At 39.7% G+C, this 25,138-nt stretch overlaps 1 protein-coding gene across 4 annotated transcripts in view; it reads right to left on the bottom strand.

Moving 5' to 3' along the window:
* Positions 1-25,138, bottom strand: part of CCNB3 (cyclin B3) — an 88,270-nt gene that overhangs the window by 41,371 nt on the left and 21,761 nt on the right. The window contains exons 2-8 of one of the 4 annotated variants that reach the window (XM_015443647.3): positions 23,913-23,986; positions 23,270-23,402; positions 19,827-19,934; positions 15,650-15,780; positions 6,371-9,293; positions 5,243-5,341; positions 3,932-4,024 (exon numbers count right to left, since the gene is read on the bottom strand). In XM_015443647.3, the coding sequence (XP_015299133.3) occupies positions 3,932-4,024; positions 5,243-5,341; positions 6,371-9,293; positions 15,650-15,780; positions 19,827-19,934; positions 23,270-23,365 (3,450 nt within the window). In that variant the 5' untranslated portion in view covers positions 23,366-23,402; positions 23,913-23,986. The remainder of the gene's footprint in view (positions 1-3,931; positions 4,025-5,242; positions 5,342-6,370; positions 9,294-15,649; positions 15,781-19,826; positions 19,935-23,269; positions 23,403-23,912; positions 23,987-25,138) is intronic. The other 3 variants (XM_005593584.4, XM_074029482.1, XM_074029483.1) reach the window with 3 other exon arrangements.

Genomic DNA, 25,138 nt, shown 5'->3' with positions numbered 1-25,138 from the left:
TAGACCAATATCCCTGATGAACATCGATGCAAAAATCCTCAATAAAATACTGGCAAACCGGATTCAGCAACACATCAAAAAGCTTATCCACCATGATCAAGTGGGCTTCATCCCTGGGATGCAAGGCTGGTTCAACATTCGCAAATCAATAAACATAATCCAGCATATAAACAGAACCAAAGACAAGAACCACATGATTATCTCAATAGATGCAGAAAAGGCTTTTGACAAAATTCAACAGCCCTTCATGCTAAAAACGCTCAATAAATTTGGTATTGATGGAACGTACCTCAAAATAATAAGAGCTATTTATGACAAACCCACAGCCAATATCATAGTGAATGCACAAAAACTGGAAGCATTCCCTTTGAAAACTGGCACAAGACAGGGATGCCCTCTCTCACCACTCCTATTCAACATAGTGTTGGAAGTTCTGGCTAGGGCAATTAGGCAAGAGAAAGAAATCAAGGGTATTCAGTTAGGAAAAGAAGAAGTCAAATTGTCCCTGTTTGCAGATGACATCATTGTATATTAAGAAAACCCCATTGTCTCAGCCCAAAATCTCCTTAAGCTGATAAGCAACTTCAGCAAAGTCTCAGGATACAAAATTAATGTGCAAAAATCACAAGCATTCTTATACACCAGTAACAGACAAACAGAGAGCCAAATCAGGAATGAACTTCCATTCACAATTGCTTCAAAGAGAATCAAATACCTAGGAATCCAACTTACAAGGGATGTAAAGGACCTCTTCAAGGAGAACTACAAACCACTGCTCAGTGAAATAAAAGAGGACACAAACAAATGGAAGAACATACCATGCTCATGGATAGCAAGAATCAATATCGTGAAAATGGCCATACTGCCCAAGGTAATTTATAGATTCAATGCCATCCCCATCAAGCTACCAATGAGTTTCTTCACAGAATTGGAAAAAACTGCTTTAAAGTTCATATGGAACCAAAAAAGAGCCCGCATCTCCAAGACAATCCTAAGGCAAAAGAACAAAGCTGGAGGCATCACGCTACCTGACTTCAAACTATACTACAAGGCTACAGTAACCAAAACAGCATGGTACTGGTACCAAAACAGAGATCTAGACCAATGGAACAGAACAGAGCCCTCAGAAATAATACCACACATCTACAGCCATCTGATCTTTGACAAACCTGAGAGAAACAAGAAATGGGGAAAGGATTCCCTATTTAATAAATGGTGCTGGGAAAATTGGCTAGCCATAAGTAGAAAGCTGAAACTGGATCCTTTCCTTACTCCTTATACGAAAATTAATTCAAGATGGATTAGAGACTTAAATGTTAGACCTAATACCATAAAAATCCTAGAGGAAAACCTAGGTAGTACCATTCAGGACATAGGCATGGGCAAAGACTTCATGTCTAAAACACCAAAAGCAACGGCAGCAAAAGCCAAAATTGACAAATGGGATCTCATTAAACTAAAGAGCTTCTGCACAGCAAAAGAAACTACCATCAGAGTGAACAGGCAACCTACAGAATGGGAGAAAATTTTTGCAATCTACTCATCTGACAAAGGGCTCATATCCAGAACCTACAAAGAACTCAAACAAATTTACAAGAAAAAAACAAACAACCCCATCAAAAAGTGGGCAAAGGATATGAACAGACATTTCTCAAAAGAAGACATTCATACAGCCAACAGACACATGAAAAAATGCTCATCATCACTGGCCATCAGAGAAATGCAAATCAAAACCACAATGAGATACCATCTCACACCAGTTAGAATGGCAATCATTAAAAAGTCAGGAAACAACAGGTGCTGGAGAGGATGTGGAGAAATAGGAACACTTTTACACTGTTGGTGGGATTGTAAACTAGTTCAACCATTGTGGAAAACAGTATGGCGATTCCTCAAGGATCTAGAACTAGATGTACCATATGACCCAGCCATCCCATTACTGGGTATATACCCAAAGGATTATAAATTATGCTGCTATAAAGACACATGCACACGTATGTTTATTGCAGCACTATTCACAGTAGCAAAGACTTGGAATCAACCCAAATGTCCATCAGTGACAGATTGGATTAAGAAAATGTGGCAGATATACACCATGGAATACTATGCAGCCATCAAAAAGGATGAGTTTGTGTCCTTTGTAGGGACATGGATGCAGCTGGAAACCATCATTCTTAGCAAACTATCACAAGAACAGAAAACCAAACACCGCATGTTCTCACTCATAGGTGGGAACTGAACAATGAGATCACTTGGACTCAGGAAGGGGAACATCACACACCGGGGCCTATCATGGGGAGGGGGGAGGGGGGAGGGATTGCATTGGGAGTTATACCTGATGTAAATGACGAGTTGATGGGTGCAGCACACCAACATGGCACAAGTATACATATGTAACAAACCTGCACGTTATGCACATGTACCCTACAACTTAAAGTATAATAATAATAAATAAATTAAAAAAAAAAATTTTATGGAACTGTATATCCAAAAAGTCATTTTTGTTATTTGGTTATTTTAAAATAAAAAACCCAAAGAGTTATAAAAGTACTACATATAACTACAGTTATGAAAACAATATGGTATTTTCTAGAACTGAGATTCTCTTTCAAGGGTATACATTAACATAACTTGCGGAGCTTTATAAAAATATGTGTGCCTGGGCCACATCCCCACAATTCTGATTGGATAAGTCCGGGATAGGACCTGGGCATCTGATTCTGAGGTGCACCCCTAATGGATAACCACTGTTTAAGATGGGGAGATAATATATGCAAACAAATGAGAACAGCAGTTTAGGGTTGTGGGATCACAGGTAATTATAATTTCTTTTTGCTATAATGTACATTTTTATGCAATAACAAAAACTTTAAATAAAAAATATTTAGTTCATCATTCCAGCTGGCAGAGATATTTTTTCTCTGTAAGCCGTTTATTTCCTATCCCTACTCCTAGTTTCATGCCATCCAGGAATTTAATGAATACATCTTCTCTGTTCCCATTTACATCACTAATGAGAATGTTAAGCAGAATAAAGTCCAATAGCAGTCACTAGAAATTTCTTTCCAGCTTGGCAATGATAAGTAATCTTTGGGTTCTATTTCACTTATTTAAGATCTACCCAAATTTTACTCTTATCTGATTTACTGTTCTCTACCATTTTCATAAGACGAGAGACATTTTCATGCTTTTCTGATGTTCAGATATACTGTGTCCACCACAATTCCTTGGTCTGTCACTCCAAAATGAGCCTGAACCACTCCTCTGATATTTAACAAAGGATATAAAACTATATTGTCTTTTCTTCCTAATTACATACTAAGACTGCTGGGCATAGACTGACCATGCTGTATGTTTCCTTGCAAACTACATAGCAATTCTCTCACTTCCATTCATTCAACAAATACTTACTGAACCCCCACTATATGCTATGTACTACTCTGGGCTCTCCTTCCTTAGTATAAAATAATAACTAAGTATTCATAGCAGTATTCCCTCAATGTCTAACCTTGGACAAACAGCTACCTGCGATGTCCTGTGCCACACTGTACTTCCTATTATCCATTCCACCCAAAGCTTGAAAGACTTTGTCATCGACTCCAATCCAAATCACTAGATATACTTTTACAAGACTTTAAGAATGATAAAACGACCATACCGTCACTGCCTTTTCTAGAAAGTCTCTCCTTACAATTAGTTCTCACAGTATTTTATTTGAAACACTCTTAGAGTACTTAGTATATTCCACTTTCTATTATACTAATTTGTCGGCATATCTTATCTTGCCTCTTAAATCATGAGCTCCTTGAGGGCAGGAACCACGGCTTATTCAACTCTATAGACCCAGTACATTTTTACCATGCTTCTGGCCTGGCAGCCCTGAATGAGAAAGAGAACAGCAGCTCCTTAAAGCAGGAGTTGTCAGGCTTACCTGCACCTCCACCAACCAGTCCACAAGAATGGCCCTCATGTCACTGGTGATTTCAATCTGCTTGTTCATGTAATCTGTAAGTATAAACTGTTCCTGGCATCGATGAGAAAGAAATGTTAATAAATAAACTCTTCTTGTAGTTCAAAATTGTAACTTAACAATTAACTTCTCCCTCATAGTTCTAACTCCTTATTTTCAACTGGTATTAGATAGGGGCAGATCAAAGTATCCTTTTCCAGGCAAGTTGCAGTTATCCTTTGGGAAATAGACACATGTGATATTCAAGTGTCAGAGTGGATATTGAAGAATCCAGGGGGAATAAGGGCAGAAACATACCTATAGCTGTAGACAAATGCCAAAAAGGTTCTGCCCCTTCTTTGCAATTCAATCTAAAGCACAATACCATGCTATGTAGAACAGCACTTCTCAAACTTTAACATACATATGCACTACTTGGGGATCATGTAAAACTTCAGATTTTGATTTAGAAGGTCTGGGATGGGGCTAGGTATCTGCATTTCTAACAAGATCTCAAGTGAAACTGATACTGCTGAACCAAGGCTCACACTTTTATTATAACAAAGATGTCCCTTACTTAGGTATGCCAGAAAAAGTGTGGGCTTTGGAGTCAATCAGTTGTACTCTCTCTATAAAGAGGATAGGTGGATCTGTAGGTGGGTTTCCATCCACCCACCCTCTTATACATGACATGCTAAAAATTCTACTTGGTAGATAATCTTGGTCCCATCTATTCTGTTGAGAGAGATAGAAGAAACTTTGGAATTGATGAATATTAGTGGTAAAGGAGACTGGCAGATTTCAAAGGAGAAATAAAATTTCACCAGTTTGGAGAGATGAAACAAAGAATACGATTTTGCATACAATGCCAGAAACATGCATAGGGAAGGAAAAAGATCTCTAAGAACAGCCACTCAGAGACTACTTGACCATTTTTATGTCCAAGACTGTCTTCTTAGCAATTAGATGTACAGGATTATGGTCTTCAAGGTAATCAGATTTTAGCTCATATCCCAGCTCTACCATATACCACTTACATGACTCTGGGCAGTTTCCTCTATAAGAGGGAGATAATAATGCCTATCATCATGAAGTCACTGAGAGAATTAAGATAATATCTACAAATCTGTTAGTACAATATCCAACTCACAGAAAGCTACTGTTAGTTGTTGCTATTATTATTTTTATCATCATTATTACCAACCCTTTCAACTTGCATACTGAAGGATGGAATGATGAGGAAACGAAAACTAGAAATCATTGCCCACCCCCAAATCCAAGAAACCTACATACCTCTCTCTCCTTCATGTAACTGAAGATTTCCTTGGCATACATTGGGTTGAAACTTGGATCACTGCTGTCCTCGTCAATATCTTCCCATGGGGTTATCTGCTTAGAAATCACCAAAAAGATACATTATGAGGAGAATTATTCCAAGGAAGACTTAGCACATACATATCAAGGATTAGTCCTTTCTCTCCACTGTCTTCTTCTGCTAAGGTGTCTCAAGCCTTGTATATGTTGGGCCACAACACAGTACTCCTTGGCCGTGCAATCCTCATATGGTCCAGTGATCAAGAAATGCCTAGTTTTTGTTGTATATACCTTCGCTGCCCTTGGAACAAGGGACCCTTTTTATAGGTAAGCTCAAGATTCTCCAAGATGGACATTCTTATTTTATTATTTCAGCTGTGTTACCTGTCTTCTTAGGTCCCTAATTATGTCAATGCTTTGATCTGGCCCAATTCATTTTGGTAGTCTTTTCCTCCCTTCTATACCTTTACCCAGGTTGTTTTGCTACAAAAAGGACATTTCTCCTCCTGCTTGCTAAATATCATCCCTTCATTATTCAAATTTACAATGTAAAGACCACCTTTCTTGGGAGATGCTCCTATGAACTTTGCCCATTTTTTTTAACCAAAGCCCATTGTGATGCAAATTACAATTACTAAGAAAGGCAATTTCCTGAATGAAATTACCTGGCCACTACTGCAAAGCCCAAGTATACAGCACAGTAGTCCAGACCCTTGTGGTATTACTGGAATAAATACTTTCTGATTGCTTAGATCTATCACTGTGCCAATCAGGAAGTCAAGAGATTCTACAAGGCCAACTTGATTTAAGAGAAAAATGCCAAAGAACCTGGGAAATATATTCCATATCATGGGTAACCTCAGGCTATAAACGGTGAGAAGAGATGATTCTGCATCACGTATCATTAAATAAAACCAGAAGTAAACCCAAGAAATATCACCCTCTCACTAGGTAGAGGGATACTCTCAATAACTTACTGTATATGGCTCAACTGCTTAGGAAGGCAAAAAACAAAAAAAAACAAAAAAAAAAAACACTTTGCTAGCAGCCACGTCCAGGATATCAAAGAACACTTTATCTAATTTAAGAAGAAAGAGAGATGAATACCTCCTTTGGTGGTCCCTTGGCCTGTGGTGAGAAAGGTTTATCAGAAGCAAATTCACATGCACTGGACTCGGTGGTGGTACTGGACTTGCCCACGCTGGTCATGGTAGCAATGCTGGACTTGCCTGTTATGGATTCAGGGGTGGTGCTAGATACATATGGGCTGGTTCCAACTTGGGGGATCAAGAATGTTTCCAGAAAGGTGTCTTCCTTGCAGGCGGGACTCTTTTGTAAGGCCAATGGCTCCTTGAAGGACAACTCTTTCCCAGTGGTGGGTTTTTCATTCAGAGTTATCATATCTTCGAAGAGGAATGCCTCGTTGATGGTACCAGATTTGCCCATGCTGGTCACGGTAGCAATGCTGGACTTGCCTGTTATGGATTCAGGGGCAGTGCCAGACACATTTGGGCTGGTTCCAACTTGGGGAATCAAGAATGTTTTGAGAAAGGTGTCTTCCTTGTAGGTGGGACTCTCTAGTAAGGCTAATGGCTCCCTGAAGGACAACTCCTTCCTAGTGGTGGGTTTCTCATTCAGAGCTATCATATCTTCTAAGAGGAATGCCTCATTGATGGTAGACATCTGCAAGGCTAATGGCTTTTTGAGGAGGGTCTCCTTCTCAATGCTGGGCTTCTCCTGCAAGTCCAAAGACTCTTTGAAGATGGTCTCCTTCTCAGTGCTGGGCTTCTCCCACAAAGCCAAGTGTTGCTTAAAGAGGGCCTCTTGCTCAATGCTGGGCTTCTCCTGCAAGGTCAAAGTTTCCTTAAAGTGAGCTTCTTTGTCAACAGTGGGCTCCTTGAGGACAGCCTCCTTCTTAATGCTGGGCTCCTCTTGCATGGCCAAAAGCTTCTTGAAGAGGGTTTCCCCCTCCTCGATGCTGGGATATCCCTCCAAGGCCAGTGGCTGCTTAATAAGGAACTCCTCTTCACTGGTGTTCTCATTCAAAGCCAACTGCTTCTTCAAGAGGAACGCTTCTCCCTGAGCAGTGGACTGCTCCTTTAAAGATAATTGCATCTCTATGTTTGTGGCTGCCTCAGCAGAAAGCTCCTTCTTCAGAACCAATAGCTTATTGATAAAGGACTCTTCTTCCATGGTGCTTTTCTCCTGCAAGGCCAACAGCTTCTTCAAGGAATCCTCTTTGGTATTAGTCTTCTCTTGCAAGACCAAAGCCTTCTGGAAGAGGGACTCACTTTTGTTGGTATGCTTAACATGCAATGAAAATAGTTCCTGAGAGAATTCCTCCTCAGTGGTAGTCTTCTCCTGGATGGCCAATGACTCTTTTGAGAGGGACACTTCCTGCAAGGTGGTGTGCTTCTCTTTCAATGCAGATGGTTCCTGGAAGAGGAACTTTTCTTCAGTTGTAGATTTCATTGTAAAGGGCAACAGCTTCTTATAGAGTGACTCCTCCTTGGAAATTATCTTCTGCAAGACCAGTGGCTTCTTTAAGTGGGACATCTTCCCCTGAGTAATTTTCTTTTTCCGTACAGACAATGATGTCTTGGTAAGTACTGTCTCCTCAGCTGTAGGGTTCTTCCTAAATGACACTGGCTCCATAAAGAAAGAATTCTTATCTTCACCAATCATATCCTGAAAGTCCAACAGTTCTGGACAGATGGACATCATCGCTTGTATGGTACACTTTTTCTTTAAAGACACTTTTTCTTCTTTAAAGGACAGTGGCTCCTTAATAAGTGACTTCTCTCCAGAGGTGGTCTGTAATACTAGTGGTTTCTTCAAGTGGGACATTGTCCCCTGAGTGGTGTGCTTCCTCTTTAAAATTAAAGGCTTCTTGGTAGAAGGTGCCTCCTCAATGGTACACTTCTTTGTAAAAGCCAAAGTCTCATCAAAAAGTGACTCTTCGGTTAGAGACTTTAACAAGGATGAGGGCTCCTTTAAGATGGAAACCTCCTCCTGAGTGATGTGCTTCTCTTGCAATGCAGATGGTTCCTCGGCAAAGGACTCCTTCTCAGTAGATGGCTTTTCTTTAATGGACAATGGCTTTGTAATGAGCGACTTCTCTCCAGAGGTGATCGCCTGCAATATTAATGGCTTCAGGCAGGACCTCTTCCCCTCAGTCATGCACTGCTCCTTTAATATTAATGGCATCATGATTGCCTCCTCAGTGCTAGGCTTCTTCTTAAAGACTAATGGCTCCTTAACAAGGGAATCCTCTTTAAAGTTGGTCTTCTGCAAGGTCAATGATTCCTTTAAGATGGACATCTCATGCTCAGTGGTGCGCTTCTCTTGAAATACAGATGGCTCTTGGAAAAGGGTCGCCTTCTCAGTGGTAGGCTTCTTCTTAAAGGACAATGGCTTCTTAATGGAGGACATCGCTCCGGAGATGGTTGTCTGCAATACTGGTGGCTTCTTAAAGTGGCACATCTTCCCATAAATGGTACATTTCTTCTTTAAAGATGATAGCTTATGGATTGGGATTGACTCCTCAGTTTTAGACTTCTTAAAACTCATTGACTCCATAAAGAAGAAATCCTCTTCAGTATTGACATCCTGCAAAGCCAACAACTCTTCCTGGCAGGACTGCTTCCCCTGACTTGCACACATCTTCTTCTTTAAGGATAATGTCTTCTTGGTGATGGCTGCCTCCTCAGTTTTATGTGTCTTCTTAAAAGTCATTGGCTCTATAACAAACTCATCATCACTGCCACTCTCCTCCTGCAGGGGCTGTGGCTTTTCCAACAGGGACAACTCCCCATGATTTGAGCACTTCTTTAAAGATAATGACTTATTGATAAGGGTTTTATCCTCAATAGTGGGTTCCTCTTTTAAAACTAATGGCTTTCTGAAGAGAGATGCCTCTTCAGTGTTGGGTATTTTGGAGGTGGTGGATATGTCTGGAATGAGTGGTTTCTCCATAATGTTTGGTACCATGGTAGTAGAGGCTACTACTGGTGTGACTTCCAGCTTATGCCTGTGAAGGAAACAATGTCTGGGTAAGAAAAATGTAGTTCCTAGAGTCCTCACCTACCATTTCCTTTTGTTGCTATATTTACTAAAGGTATGAAAGGGGAAGAGGCTTCAACCCCATAAGACAGATTAGAGGGACAAAATCAATAGGTACCATGGTGAATCAACTTAAATAGTACACTGTTTAGTTTCTATGGCCTAGATTCCTACACTTTTCTATAATTTTTCCATTGAAATTCATGTTACGTTTTCTTATATATGCTTCATTACCTTACATACAAAGGCTTTTATTATAATACTTATCACATTGTATGAGTTATCTGTTCATACATCAGTCTCCTTCACTAGCTGCATTTGTCTTTGTCTATCAACCCAAGGCATCTGGTAAACTTCAGGTTGAAATTAACATTGTTTGAAGGCTAATGAGAGAGGTGGGCTGATAATTAACATTGGTAGTATCTAACTACATTCCCCTCACCCTGGGCTATTAAGGAGATGCTTTCCCAATGGAGGTAATAAAAAGCTCAAAATAGAAACTTGTCACATGTGTCAGATGCAAAGCTTTGTTTTGAATAGGATTGTATATTCAATTAGAGTGATGAATCTAGTGAAACCAAATCACAGGAAGACTAAAGATCAGAATAAGAAGAAAGAGAATTTCAGGCAGATATAATCACCAGTCTCAGCAGGAGTAAATACCTTCAAAAGACCAGATATGATATGATTTAGTTCAATATGAAATATGCAGAATGGACATATCCATAGAGGTATACCCATAGCAGAAACTAGACTACTGGTTTCCTGAAGTTGGGACAGTGGTAGGAGTAGAAAGGGGGATTGGGAAGGGAAAGGAACTCCTAATAGGTATGGATTTAGTGGACGGAGGGCGTTGAAAAAGTTCTAAAATTAGATAGTGGTGATAGTTGTACAAATCTAGGAACAGAATGAAAACCAACTGAGTTGTTAAGGAAAAAAAAGTGCTTCAAAAGGTTCTGCTTGACCAGATAAGAGTCCAGGTCCCTCCTGATAACTTTTAGAGATCTTTAGATAGTCTAGCTATGGTAAGAACATGCACTCTGGAGCTAGACTGCCTGGATTCAAATCCTGGCTCCTCCACTTACTGACTGGGTGACCTTGGGCAAGTTAACTCTCTGTGCTTCAGTTTTTTTCACCTATAAAATGGGGATCATACTGTCTCCTTCGTAGGCTTATTGTGAAGATTCAACAAATTAATATGCTCAAAAACACTTAAAGGAACGTTATAAACAACTGAATGTCAATAAATTAGATAATTGAGATGAAATGGACAAATTCCTAGGAGGACACAAACTACCAAAACTGACTCAAGAAGAAAACAGAAAATCTGAATAGACCTATAACAAGATATCAAATCAATAATCAAAAACTACTCACAAAGTAAAGTCCAGGCCCAAATGGCTTCAATTCTATCCAAGCATTTAAACAATAATTAATACCAGTTCTTCATTAACTCTTCCAAGAAATACAAAAAGTGGGAAGTTTCTAACTCATTCTATGAGGTCGGTATTACTCTGATACCAAAAACAGACAGACACCACTAGAAAACTACAGGCTGATACCTCTTATGAATATAGATACAAAAATCCTCAGCCAAATACTGCAAACCAAATCCAGCAACATATAAAAGGATTATACACCACAACCAAGTGGGATTTATCCCAGGAATGCAAGATTAATTTAACACCCAAAACTCAATTTGTGAACTACATCATATTAATGGAATAGAAAACAAAAACTACATGATCATCTCAAAAGATCCAGAAAAATCATTTGACAAAATCTAACCCTCTTTCATGATAAAAAGCACTTAACAAACAAGGAATAGAAGGGAGGTTCCTCAACCTCACAAAGGGCATCTACAAAAAACCCAAAGCTAACATCGTACTTGATGGTGAAAGATTGATACTTTCCCCCTCAGATCAGAGAGAAAACAAGACTGTCCAACTCTTGATACTTCTATTCAACATTGTACTAGAGGTTGTAGCCAGGGAAAGTAGGCAAGAAAACTAAATAAAAGGCATCCAGTTTGGAAAAGTAAAACTATCTGTATTCACAGATGACATGATCTTGTACAGACAAAATCCTAAGGAATACACACAGAAACTATTAGAATGAATATCTTCATCAAGATTCCAGGACACAAAATCAATATACAAAAACCAAATGTGTTTCTATATACTTGCAATGAATAATCTGAAAATGAAATTAAGTAAACAATTCCATTTACAATAGTGTCAAGAAGAAGAAAATGCTTAGAAATAAATTTAACAAAATAAACATAAAACTTATACTCTGGAAACTGTAAAAACCACTGAAAAAACTAAATATCTAAATAGATAGATATCCATATTCATGAATTAGAAAACTTAATATTGCTAAGATGTCAGGCTGGGCACAGTAGCTCATGCCTGTAATCCCAGCACTTTGGGAAGTTGAGGTGGGCAGATCACTTCAGGTCAGGAGTTTGAGACCGTCCTGCCCAACATAGTGAAACCCTGTCTCTACAAAAATACAAAAAAAAAAAAAAAAAAAAAAAAAAAAAAGCCAGGTGTGGTGGCGCACACCTGTAATCCCAGCTACTCGGGCAGGCTGAGGCATGAGAATCGCTTGAACCTGGGAGGTGGAGGTTACAGTGAGCCAAGATTGCACCACTGCACTCCAGCCTGGGCGGCAGAGCAAGACTCTGTCTCATAAATAAATAAATAAATAAATAAATAAATAAATAAGAAAAAAAACATATCAATACTTCCCAAGTTGATCCACAGATCCAAGGCAATTTATACAGGAATCCCAGCTAGCTTGTTTGTAGAAATTGACAAGCTGATTCTAAAATTTATATAGAATTGCAATGAGCCCAAAATAGTCAAAACAATCTTGAAAAACAAGAACAAAGTTTGGAGGAGTCACACTTCCCAATTTCTTTCTTTTTTTCCTTTTTTTTTGAGACAGAGTCTCGCTCTATCATCCAGGCTGGAGTGCAGTGGCGCAGTCTCGGCTCACTGCAAGCTCCGACTCCCGGGTTCACGCCATTCTCCTGCCTCAGCCTCCCGAGTAGGCGGGACTACAGGCGCCCGCTACCACGCCCGGCTAATTTTTTTGTATTTTTTAGTAGAGACGGGGTTTCACCGTGTTAGCCAGGATGGTCTCGATCTCCTGACCTCATGATCCGCCCGCCTTGGCCTCCCAAAATACACTTCTCAATTTCAAAACACAACATGAAGCTGCAATAATCAAGACAATATGGTACTGGCATAATGATAGTTAATGAGAGGCATATGGATTGATGGAATAAAATTAAGAGTCCATATATAAACACATGTATGGTCAATTGATTTCCCACAAGGGTGCCAAGACAATTAAGAAAGGTTAGTTTTCTCAACAAATAGTGCTGGAAAAACTGGATATCCACACTCAAAACAATGAAGTTAAGGCTCCTAATACACACCGCCAACAAAAATTAACTGAAAATAGATCAAAACCCTAAGTTAAGAGCTAAAAATTTAAAACTCTTAGAAGTAAACAGGTATAAATTTTCTTAACCTGAGATTTGGCAGTGGTTTCTTAGGTATGACATCAAAATCATAAACAAAAGAAAAAATAAATTAGACTTCTTCAGAATTAAAAATTTGTGTACTTCAAAGGACATCATCAACAAAGTGAAAAAGATAACGCAAAAAATGGATGAAAATATTTGCAACTCATATCTGATTAGGGACTTGTATCTAAAATATATAAAGAACTCTTACAACTCAACAACACAAAGACCAGTAACTATTTACAATTATTATATGTCAATTAAAAATAAAATTTTAAAAATTAAGAAATAAAAGCATAAAAACTGGGCAAAGGATCCAAACAGACATTCCTCCAAAGAAGTATCAAATAGCCAATAAGCACATAAAAGATGCTCAACATCATTAGTCAGAGAAATGCAAACCTAAAAACCACAATGAGATGCCACTTCACACCCACCACGATGGCCATATACATATTAAAAAAAAAAAAAACACTGTCAGCTGTGCATGGTGGCTCACTCCTGTAATCCCAGCACCCTGGGAGGCCGAGGCAGGCGGAATATCTGAGGTCAGGAGTTTGAGACTAGCCTGGCCAACATGGTGAAACCCCATCTCTACTAAAAATACAAAAACTAGCCAGGTGTGGTGGTGGGCGCCTGTAATCCCAGCTACTTGGGAGGCTGAGGTACGAGAATTGCTTGAACCCAGGAGGCAGAGTTTGCAGTGAGCCGAGATCACGCCATTGCACTCCAGCCTGGGTGACACGAGTGAGACTCTGTCTCAAGGAAAAACAAAAAAAAAACAAAACACTGCCACCATTGCACAGTGGTTATACCATTTTACATTTCCTCAAGTAAATACACTACTGGAGGAAATGTAAAATGGTGTAGCCACTATGGAATACAGTTTGGCAGTTCCTCAATGCATGGAGCACAGAATTACCATATGACCCAGCAACCACACTCCTAAGTATATACATAAAAGAACTGAAAACAAGTGTTCAAACAAAAAGGTATACACAAATGTTCATAGCAGCACTATTCACAATAACCAAAAGGTAGAACAAATAGAAATATCTATCAACTGATGGATGGGTAAACCAAATGTGTTGTATATATGCAATGAAATATTACTTGGCAATAAAAAGAAATGAAGTACTAATAACCTGCTATGACATGGATAACCTCAAAAACATGCTAAGTGAAAGAAGCTAGACACAAAAGACCACACATTGTCTAATTCCATTTATATGAAACATCCAGAATAGGGAAATCTATATATAGACAGAAAGTAGATTAGCGGTTGCCCAAAGCTGGGCAGGTTGGGGGTATTGAGAGATGACAACCAAAGGTACAGGGTTTCTTTGGAGTTAATGAAAATGTCCAAAAATTGATTGTGATGGCTGTATAACTGTGACTATACTAAATACCATTGAATTGTATACTTTAAATGGGTGAACTGTATGGTATGCAAATTATATCTCAATAAAGCTGTTACAAAAAAAAAAAGACTTAATGATTATACTTGTGTGATTACAGTGAGCTCTCAATAAATGGCAGCTATTACTAGTTTTCCTACTATTATTAGGGTCCTTTCCACTGAACCCTGAGTGAAGAGAAGAATGTTTACGGCATTTGTGAGGATTACCCTGCTAAAGTCAGAATGATAAAAGAAACTCAAAATAATGCAGAGAATTAAGGTCAAAATATGCATGCAAACTCCAGAATTCCATTTTAGCAGGAAACCAAGTAAAGCTAAATGCTAATCTTCTTTCTGCTGGGTAATTAGCAAAATATCCTGTGGACTGTGCATGTTATTTTCTAGAGTTACTCAGTCTTTTTAGCTTACCCTTTGGTGTTCCCAGGAGTGATAATCCAAACATCTTACAACCAGTATGGCACTGCGCCAACCAATCACAGTGGAAGCTAGCATCAAACAACCGGTACAATAGTACTGGTATGTGTTGGCTAAATAGCAGCCCTACATGTTTCCAAGAGACACAGGATGTAGTTCTGTGCTCTATGCCAGGCCTTCTGGCTAGCAAATAACTGAAAAGATGTTGTGTTAATATCACTACACCTTGACCTCGTAAGATTTTCAGAGGGGAAAAAAGGCAGTATAATTGACTTTAGCCCGGTAATAGGTAATAGGCATCTATCTAATCTATTCAGATGTAGATTAGTCAGTCCCTGAAGAATAATTCTCACTGGAATGAGGAGGGGATATAGAAAGGTCTCATTCCACTATCTAAGTCATCTTTCAATAACAGTCTTCCTAGAGGTAAATTCTTTTTTCAGTCCTAAATGGGAATGTGCATCTGTACTTGTAGAACCTGTGACCGGTACCTGTAACAGCTGAAAAACACATGTTTTTGCTCTAGGGAGATAGTAATTTATCTCCAGTAACAAGGTACAAACCTCCCCTAAAGCTTCTAATGGAATAAGCAGACTGGCAAGCTACCAGTCAGCTGCTGAGAATCCCTGAAAAGTTAAGTTGTCTCCACACTATAAAGCACAGACTAGCTCAAACAGGTACTGAATTACTAGAAGACAGGAAAAAATGAGCACGAAGTCTTTTGGTAAATTTTCCAATGACAACAGCTCTTTCATTATGCACACACATAATGAAAGAGGAGAAACAGAAGAGGCCTATAACACTTCAGCAACCACAGCTGAGCCCACCTCAGCACCCAGGGTTAATGTGGTAGTCACCATTGTGGCTTGCTAAATATGTTCTCAATGGGGACAAAAGGATGTCACATACTCTACCATCTAAAATAATGCCATCTGAGTCCCCTCTCACTCACCATTTTAGATTCCGCTTATTCTTTTTGGCCAATCCAAGAGCACGTGTACTCCTGCTTATCTTCTTAGAAACATCTTTTACAAACTCTTTATTGGCTTCTTTCTTGGGCTGGACAGGTTGACATTGAGAAGCCTGCAAAAAAAAAAAAAAAAAAAAAAAAAAATGGGTACGGGACGGGGGAAGGAGGAGGCAGGAAAATGAAGAAAACCACAAATTACCTAATAGGTGGCTCTCATAGGAAAGTCCTGATCCACATAAGTTGGTTGGGTGTTCCCAGGAGTGATAATCCAAACATCTCACAACCAGTATGGCACTGGGCCAACCAATCACAGTGGAAGCTAGCATCAAACAACCAGTGCGGCAGTACTGGTATGTGTTGGCTAACTAGCAGCCCTATGTGTTTCTAAGAGATACAGGATGTAGTTCTGTGCTCTATGCCAGGCCTACTAGCTGGCCCACAACTGAAAAGATGCTGTGTTAACATCATACTCCACTTTGACCTCATAAGATTTTCAGAGGGGAAAAAAGGCAGTATGATTGACTTTGCTGTCTGGGTGTGCCTCTTCAGGATACACCTCTAACACAATACTACCTGTGATATATCTATCCCATCTCACTAAGTGGCATTCATTTAACACATGGCTTTGGGGAGTTCCATACAGACTCTAATCCTGACTAACACTTTTAACAGTAGGAAAGATCATGGGACTGTTAATAATGTCAGTAAAAATACACTTAAAGTTATGTCTTTAAAATGAAACAAACAGGCTAGTCACAGTGGCTCTTGCCTGTAGTCCCAGCATTTTGAGAGGCCATGGTGGGAGGATCACTTGAGCCTGGTAGTTCAAGACCAACCTGGGCAACATAGGGAGACCCTGTTACCACAAAATAATAATAAAAAAAATATAGCTCGGTGTGGGGGCACATGCCTATGGTCCCAGTCACTTGTGGGGAACGAGGTAAGAAGACTGCTTGAGTCTGGGAGGTTGAAACTGCAGTGAGCTTCGATCACGCTACTGTACTCCAGATTGGGCAACAGAGCAAGACCTTGTCTCAAAAAATTTTTTTAAATTAAAAAATTAAATGACACAAATGAACCTAATTATATTTCAAATAAGTACCATAACTATGTTAAATGATTTTTCCTTTCTTTTTAGAAAGCACAAGAAAAGATCAGAAATAACCAATCCAAGTCACTTATAAATAGTATTTGACTGCCACCTTCAAAGTATACATCCTCAATTAGGATAGCTCTGCAGGGGGGTGTAGATATTGCTAATAAATCTGGAACTCTTTTTAGTAGGTTTGTTTATTACAGTGGTTTGGATGAAGCCATTTTGAAACTCTTTTAGCTGTATTACAGTATTAAGTAAATGTGTTGATGTTCTTAGGAGCCAGGGTTCTCATTATAGAACATACAAATAAGGATTAGTGAACCCAAGAAAGAATTTTATGTATTGAAATTGAAGTTGCATGAATTCATGATTTCCTAAATAGGTATATGTGTATACAAATACTAAATGCCCACATCAAAAAGCTAGAAAGATCTCAAATAGAGGCAGGAGGATTGCTTGAGCCCAGGAGTTCAAGACCAGCCTGGGCAATATGGAAAAATCCCATCTCTACAGAAAGAATACACAAATTAGCTGGGCATGGTGGTGAGCACCTGTAGTCCCAGCTATTTAGGAGGCTAAGGCTGCAGTGAGCTGTGATCACGCCAGCTTGGGCAAAAGAGCAAGACTTTATCTCAAAAAATAAAATAAAATAAAATGAAATAAAATAACATATATAAATAAACAAAAGTCCTACCTACACAAAACCATTTAGGCAAACATGGATATAGGCCCTATCTCCCTGTCTAGTGGCTTAGCACCAGCTCTTAAATATCACAAGTCCTTCCCATGCTAGAAATGATAAGGGAGAGGAAAATAAAAACTCACAGCAGATTAACTAATTAAAACAGATTAACTCTTTTTGGCAGGCCAGGATCTCACTGTGGCAAATGTTGAGAAGAACACAGGGATGAAGACATGGAGACCTAATAATACTGACTGTTAAGAAGCAAATTATCATATAGGGAACCTCCAAAACCCAGAGCGAAAGGAGCCCTCAACTGTCAAATAGATGAGTTCGGATATCTGCAGTAATGCCCAACCTTAGGAATGGCTTAGGTACATTGTAATGATGGAACTGTCTCTGGAAGGCACCAAAGACCATTCAAGGTAACCAAGGTAAATCTTCAGAACTTGAGTGCAAAAGGGAAATGGGCTTTCTGAGCAGCTAGAGAGCTAGAGGCAGAAACTCTGCTAATGATGCCTTGCTCCCCTGCCCCCTAGCCCCATGCAAATATGGCCAAATGGATGCTCAATTCAGTTGGAGAATCAGGAGGGTCCTAGATATCTGCATGGATTTCCCATTATTGATACAGTTCATGTATGTCTGTTCTTTCTGAATGGTAAGATAAACTCATGAAAAAGGGACTCAGATGTCACAAGAAAGTTTCTCATATGCTGTGATACTTTACTGCTGTGATCTGAATACTTGTGTCCCTTTGAAATTCATTATGTTGAAACCTAATCTCCAATGTGATGCTATTAAGAGATAGGCATTTTGAGAGGTGATTAAGCCTTGAGAGCACAGCCCTTGTGAATGGGATTAGTGCCCTTATAAAAGAGGCCCGAGGAAGCTTGTTTGCCTCTTCCACCATGTGAGGGCACAGGCAAAAGATGTCATCCATGAGGAATGGGCCCTCACGAGATAGCAAACTTGCCAGCACCATGATCTTGGACTTTTCAGCCTCCAGAACTGTGAGCAATAACTTTTTGTTGTTTATAAGTTACCCAGTTGAAGGTGTTTTGTGATAATTGCCCATATGGACTAAGACACTTCCCTTGCATTATTGTCACTGTACTCCCATCAGGGACTTGGAGGGACCAAGGGAAGTTACACTAAGATAGGCTGCATCTGCTCCTGATTCATGGCTACCTTATTTCAGCCAAATTCCGCATCCATGGTTAAATAAGTCAGGAGATGAATCTAACCTTACAAGTGTGTGTGTGTGGGAAGGGGCTCTTTCTACCAATTGATAGTAGGTCTGAAATTATGCAGAAAGTTATAACTTAAAAAAACTATGTTGTAATCTGTATAGGGAAGAGATTGTATTTGCAGAAAGGTGGTCATACAGAATCTAAAGGGCAGGGATCTAAAGGAAAGAACTTTGCCAATGCCTATCCAATTATGCCCAAGGGAGTAAAACACTATTTAGTAGATATAAGTATTCTGGTAGCTACATAAGTACACTATATAAGGCAGGGCAAGAATAGTTCACCAGGATTATCTATAGCCTAGATAACACAGACTTCAAAACCAACATTGGCAAAGTCCTCATCTATCAAGAAGAGATTATAGTATCTACCTCATAGGATTACATGAGGATTAAGTGAGCTAATACAGGATAACATGCTTAGCATAGTGCCTGACGTATGGTAAGCACCCAGTAGGTATATCAGTTATTATTATTTTTTAAGACAAAGATTGCCTTTGGCTTGATTCTATATTCATTTAACAACATTCTATTAATTCTGATTTTTACTGGCACCTTAGTAACACCAGAAGGGAGGTTACTTGAAAGAATTCTAGCCAAAATTGAATTTCTAGATCCTCATAGTTAAAGACTGGATCATGGAACTGTGGTTCTCAACAGTTCTGTATATCTGGAGGCATTTTTGATTCTCACTATGACTGGGCTGCTGGTGGAATTTAATGCCTGAGGACCAGGGATGCTAGCTGAGATCAGTCCTGCACAACAGAAAAATTGTCCTGTGTGAATTGATAAACACTGCACTAGACCACAATGATTCCACCGAAATACTTACCTCGAGGGCCTGGGCAGTCACCTCTGGACTTCATCTAAATGCAGTTCCATAGTTCTCATAGTTATCTGCAATTTCATATCTGATAATCACTGTCTGCTGCTTCCCGAGAACTCCACCAATTGCTCCAGATGGTATGTGCCAGGAGCAGAGCCCCTGCAGTTTCTGAAACTGGGTCATTGATCCCAAATAAAATTTGCTGTCGACATTCCCGAGAGGGTCTGGTAAAGTGGAAAGGTCCCTCAAGAAAGAGGGTGTCTAAGCCTTATGCAAAACCATAGCAAAGGATTGGACTAGCATACTCACATTAGTGAGATCTTCAAAAGCTGATCTCTTTTTGAGTGCTCCCTGAAGTGAAGATGGAGACTCCTGAAGTGAAGATGGAGATATCTTCATTTGGCAATTCTCCCCTGTCTAAAAAAGTAAAAGAGGTAAATGAGTATATCCAATTGTGAATAGTCTCTTCAGGGACTCTGGGTCCTCTTTAGGGCTTAGGGGAACTCCAGAATCTCAGAGTAACTGGGGATGCATATAATAACCCCCAATAAACTGTAACAAAAGGAAATTCTGGCACTCAGAGCTGTTTATTAAGTCCCTAAAGGTGGTAGACATTGATAATGGGTAAGTCTATGAAGAGGCAAGATGACCTTCAGTGTAACTCACAAAATGAGCAAAATATAGCTCAGTAAAGCTCATTTTTCCTCTTACTTCTCTCATACTTATGGTTATCCTATCCAAGGTGGGCCACTACCACCCCTACCATTCCTAGTCATTCCTTTAATATAGATGCTTTCAGGTAGATCACTTTAATAATTTAACAAATATCTACGTGTCTCTTATGTTAAGTAGCTTTTAAAACAGCAGTCCCCAACCTTTTTGGCACCAGGGACCGGTTTCATGGAAGACAAATTTTCCACGGACACTGGGGTGGGCTGGTTTTGGGATGATTCAAGCACATTACATTTATGGTGCATATTTATTATTACATTGTAATATATAATGAAATAATTATACAACTCGCCATAATGTAGAATCAGTGGGAGCCCTGAGCTTGTTTTCCTGCAACTAGATAGTCCCATCTGGGGGAAATGGGAGACAGTGACAGATCATAAGGCATTAGATTCTCATAAGGAGTACACAACCTTGATCCCTCACATGCGCAGTTCACAACAGGGTTCATGCTTCTATGAGAATCTAATGCCCCTGCTGATGTGACAGGAGGTGGAGCTCAGGAAGTAATATGAGTGATGGGGAATGGCTAGAAATACAGATGAAGCTTTGCTCACTCACTGCTCACCTCCTGCTGTATGGTTGAGTTCCTAGCAGGCCACAGACTAGTACCGGTCTATGGCCCAGAGGTTGGGGACACATTTTAAAAGACATTACCACTAAGGATAATAGCACACACATCTATATACTGCTCCAGGATCAGTTCTTTACTAACTGTTGACCTTGGACCAGTCACTTAATCTCTGAGCCTCAGTTTTCTTATCAGTAAAACTGGATAACTTGCCTTACAGTCCTTGAAGATTAAATAAGACAACACATGTTTTTTAAAAGTTTGTATGAACTGTAAATGGGCAGAAATAGTATTTAAAATAACGAAGTCTGATATGATTGTAAACCGCAAAGGAAAATTTTATATTAAGAAAAAAAGTTTAGTAATCCAGATTAATCTCTGATTATTAGTATACATAAAGGAGGGGCTGGGGAAGGGAAGGGGGATGAATATTTTGAAGCAGAAGGGGCTTTCTTTCCACATATTCTGTATCTGTGCTTGCCTTAACCCATTCCCAAATGAGTAAGACCATCTCTATAGGGTTAGAGGTTAGGGCAAATCACACTATAGGAGTCTTCTACCCTCTAAGAGCTTTACGTGGTAAAAATCTCCTAAGTCTCAGACTGCCCTTATGAAATTCTGAGAACAAACCTTCCCTACTTATATCAGAGAGTTGTTGTAATGTGAAGCAGGACACTGGGATCAGACCATTTGCTCTGTTCTCCAGCTGTACCATTAACAGTTAATACATGGCACAGTGAGTTATCAGAATTGGATTCATGACACAATAAACTACTCCAGCACAGAGAGCAATCTTAAAAGAGCTGAGGCTGGACGCGATGGCTCACACCTGTAATCCCAGCACTTTGGGAGGCTGAGGCAGGCGAACATGAGGTCAAGAGATTGAGGCCATTCTGGCCAACATGGGGAAACCCCGTCTCTACTAAAAATACAAAAATTAGCTGGGCATGGTGGCGCATGCCTGTAGTCCCAGCTACTCGGGAGGCTGAGGCAGGAGAATTGCTTGAACCCAGGAGGCAGAGGTTGCAGTGAGCCGAGACCATGTCACTGCACTCCAGCCTAGTGACAGAGTAAGACTCCAACTCAAAAACAAAAACAAAAAAAATACGAGCTGAGGGCCAAGCATAGTGGCTCAGGCCTGTAATCCCAATCCCAGCACTTTGGGAGGCCAAGGAGGGTGGATCACGAGGTCAGGAGTTCAAGACCAGCGTGGCCAAGATGGTGAAACCCTGTCTCTACTAAAAATACAAAAATAAGCCAGGCATGGTGGCAGGCACCTATAATCCCAGCTACTCAGGACACTGAGGCAGGGAATTGCTTAAACCCAGGAGGTGGCGGTTGCAGTGAGCCGAGATCGTGCCACTGCACTCCAGCCTGGGCGACTGAGCAAGACTCCATCTCAAAACAAAACAAAAAAAGCTGAGAAAAATTACTTCCATTTTCTAACTGATTAAGCCAAGACATAAGTAAGCTATTAGCCTTTCATCTAGCTGATGATAAATAATCCTACTAGAAATTAGCCAAAAATGAAACATTATTTTCTCGGAAATTAGCTAAGAAATAAACTGTTATCCAACTCCTATTTAATATTACTGGTAGAAATAATTGACCCAAAATAAAATTACAGCTGAAACTGAACTCAATAAAACTTAGATTTGCAAAATGTACTCCAAGAAAGTTGGTTTTGGAAAACTAATTGCCACTAAAGGAAAGTTACAATGGCAGAACACTAATCCGAAAATTTGATGTCGACAAAAATCTAATCAATATATCAAATCTTTCTTGAAAAATTTACATAGGAAAAAATTTGGCACCTCTGTGAAAATCATTTTAGTAAAATAAACAAGATTAGAAAATGTTTATCTGTGCTCAGAGAAAACCAATCAAGGAAATTAAATTCACCTAATGATGTTTTGCTCCAGGAAATACTCTCTTGATGCCAATTCATCAGTGCTAGTATAATTCTGATTAAAATATGTATGATGATGAACACAGAATATCCTAAGGTTAGAACATCAAACTATCAATAAAGTCAAAACAGCAGAGTCAAAATATACCCATTCTTCAAATTTAATAGCTATAAAAAGCATAATAATAAATGTGCTGATATAATCTTCATACTCTCCCCAGAATGTACCAGTCTTTCAGCAAGGTGCTTGGAGCTTCTCAGAGAAAGTAAGGACATAGACATGATCATTAATGAGGACTGAGTGTTGTTCAGTTTTGAGGGTTATGGAGGGTGGCCTTCATTCGAGCCCTGCATTTATGAGAAAGAAGAGTCCAAAGTTCTCATTTGCTGGCATTCTCCAACTACAAGGGCTGCCACCCCTCCCCATTTTCTCAGGTTAAACCAGACATATTTCAAAAGACTCACAGGTGAGGATAGGTACTGAGCCAACACAGGAAGAAACTACCAAAGATATTGTCAGGGAAGACAGCTTGCTCTAACCTTTTCAGACTGGTCATGATGACTGGGCACAATTTTGCTGGACTGAGATTTCGTAGGCTCAGGTTTGGAGCTCTGGGGTGGTAGTGGCAGTAGCATCTCTTACAGATTCAGCTGTGTCTTGTCCAAGGCAGGGCTGCAATCAGAAAAAGGCTCTTTAACACCATTCACCAGAAACACCATGAATTCTCTGAAAATTCTTGAGAAAACCCAGTCTATCTATAGCATCCCTAGGAGAAAACAGACTTTGATGTTGGGCAGATCTGGATTAAAATCTTGGTTTTATCACAATTAACCTCAGGCAAGTGACTGACTTAAAATCTCTGGACTTCAGTTACCTCATCTGTAAAATGGAGATAAGTATACCTACCTCTGCAGGGTGTTTTCAAATTAAATGAGATACTTTATGTAAAAAGCCGAGCACTGTGCCTACCATCCTCTGTGAACACTGGGATGTTGTCTAGCCCCTAGTTTAGGCCTAGCAGCACTGGGAACAAATTACATAGGAGTTTTGCATTGAAAACAATGAAGAACATGACGGCTCATATAGTATGGAGGCAAGCTGGTAGAGCTAATGTTCTTTAAAAGGCATGGGGTCCTGACAAAGCAATTATGACCCTACAGAGAAAACAATAACTGCACACACATGTATTCGCGATAGGCCAGGCAGCATTCAAAGACTGCATTCAACAGAAGAAACTGTAATCCAGTTCCAGACACCTGGAAGGAACAAAAAATTCAAAAGATGAGATTATAGCAAAATAAACTAACTTACTAAAAAACCACTTGACATAAGAACTTGATCTTGGATTCCCAGTCTCCAGAACTGTGAGAACTAATGCCACCCAGTCCATGGCACTTTATTATAGCAGCACAAACTAAGCGCTATAGAAACATAATGGAAAGTCAGTAATCTTGTTGGGGACAGGGGCTGGAGGAAGGCTTCACAAAGGAAGTAACATGTGATCAGGACTTAAAATGACAAACAGGTTCCCAAGTTGACTGGGAGGTTTCCAGGCAAAGAAAGCCTGAGACCAGGTAAAGGCATGAACATACAGAGTTCAGGGATGTCCTAGCTGTCTGGAGTAGGGAGCGTAAATAACATGTTGGGGAGGGGTTAGAATGAGGCTGAAAAGCTAGGCTGGGGCCAGGTTGGTAAGAAAAGGAAACAGAAAATTCTGCAGCTTGAGGGGAAAGTTTAAGAAAGGGGAAAGGCTGACTTGGGTTTTGTTTTGGATGGAGAAGGATGAAACATTTTGTAGGTGAGGAAAAGCCAGTATAAGTATATGCATTCACATATATTACCTCAGTTGATTCTCACAACAAAACCATGAGGCTAAGCAAGGCAGGTACAATTCTATTTTACAGTCTCAGATGAATTAAGTAACTTACTACCAGGACAAACTATTAAGGAGCATAGACTTCCCAGCTTTTTCCAGGGCAATTTCTAAAATACCATGAAGTCTCTTTGATCACACTCAAAAACATTCCAAAACAGTGAAAGGCCATAGTGTGAGGAGGTAGAATGAGCACAGGTCTTGGAGTCTGAATAACTGGACTTCTAAGCCAAACAAGTTAGCATTTCTGAGCCTCAGTTTCCTCATTTTCAAAACAGCTATAACACCACTTACTTGCAGAGGACTTGTGTGGCTCAAATGCAAATTTACATGTACGAAACCTGATACACGGCAGGCATTTAATAAATGCTGTCTTACTCCCCTCTTCTATCAAATCCAAACCTATATTCCATCTCATTCCTCAAACCTCAGCCAAGCAGCAATAAAGTTAAATTGGGTGCACCCACCCTTAACTGCACTGTATGAAAATCACTTACTCCACTACTATTATTTACACCTCATAATTTTTTTTTTT

This window comes from Macaca fascicularis, chromosome X (genome assembly GCF_037993035.2).
Source record: "Macaca fascicularis isolate 582-1 chromosome X, T2T-MFA8v1.1".
Lineage (NCBI taxonomy): Eukaryota > Metazoa > Chordata > Mammalia > Primates > Cercopithecidae > Macaca > Macaca fascicularis.
Note: the sequence above shows the minus strand (reverse complement) of the source record. Positions and strands in the feature narration are given on the sequence as shown.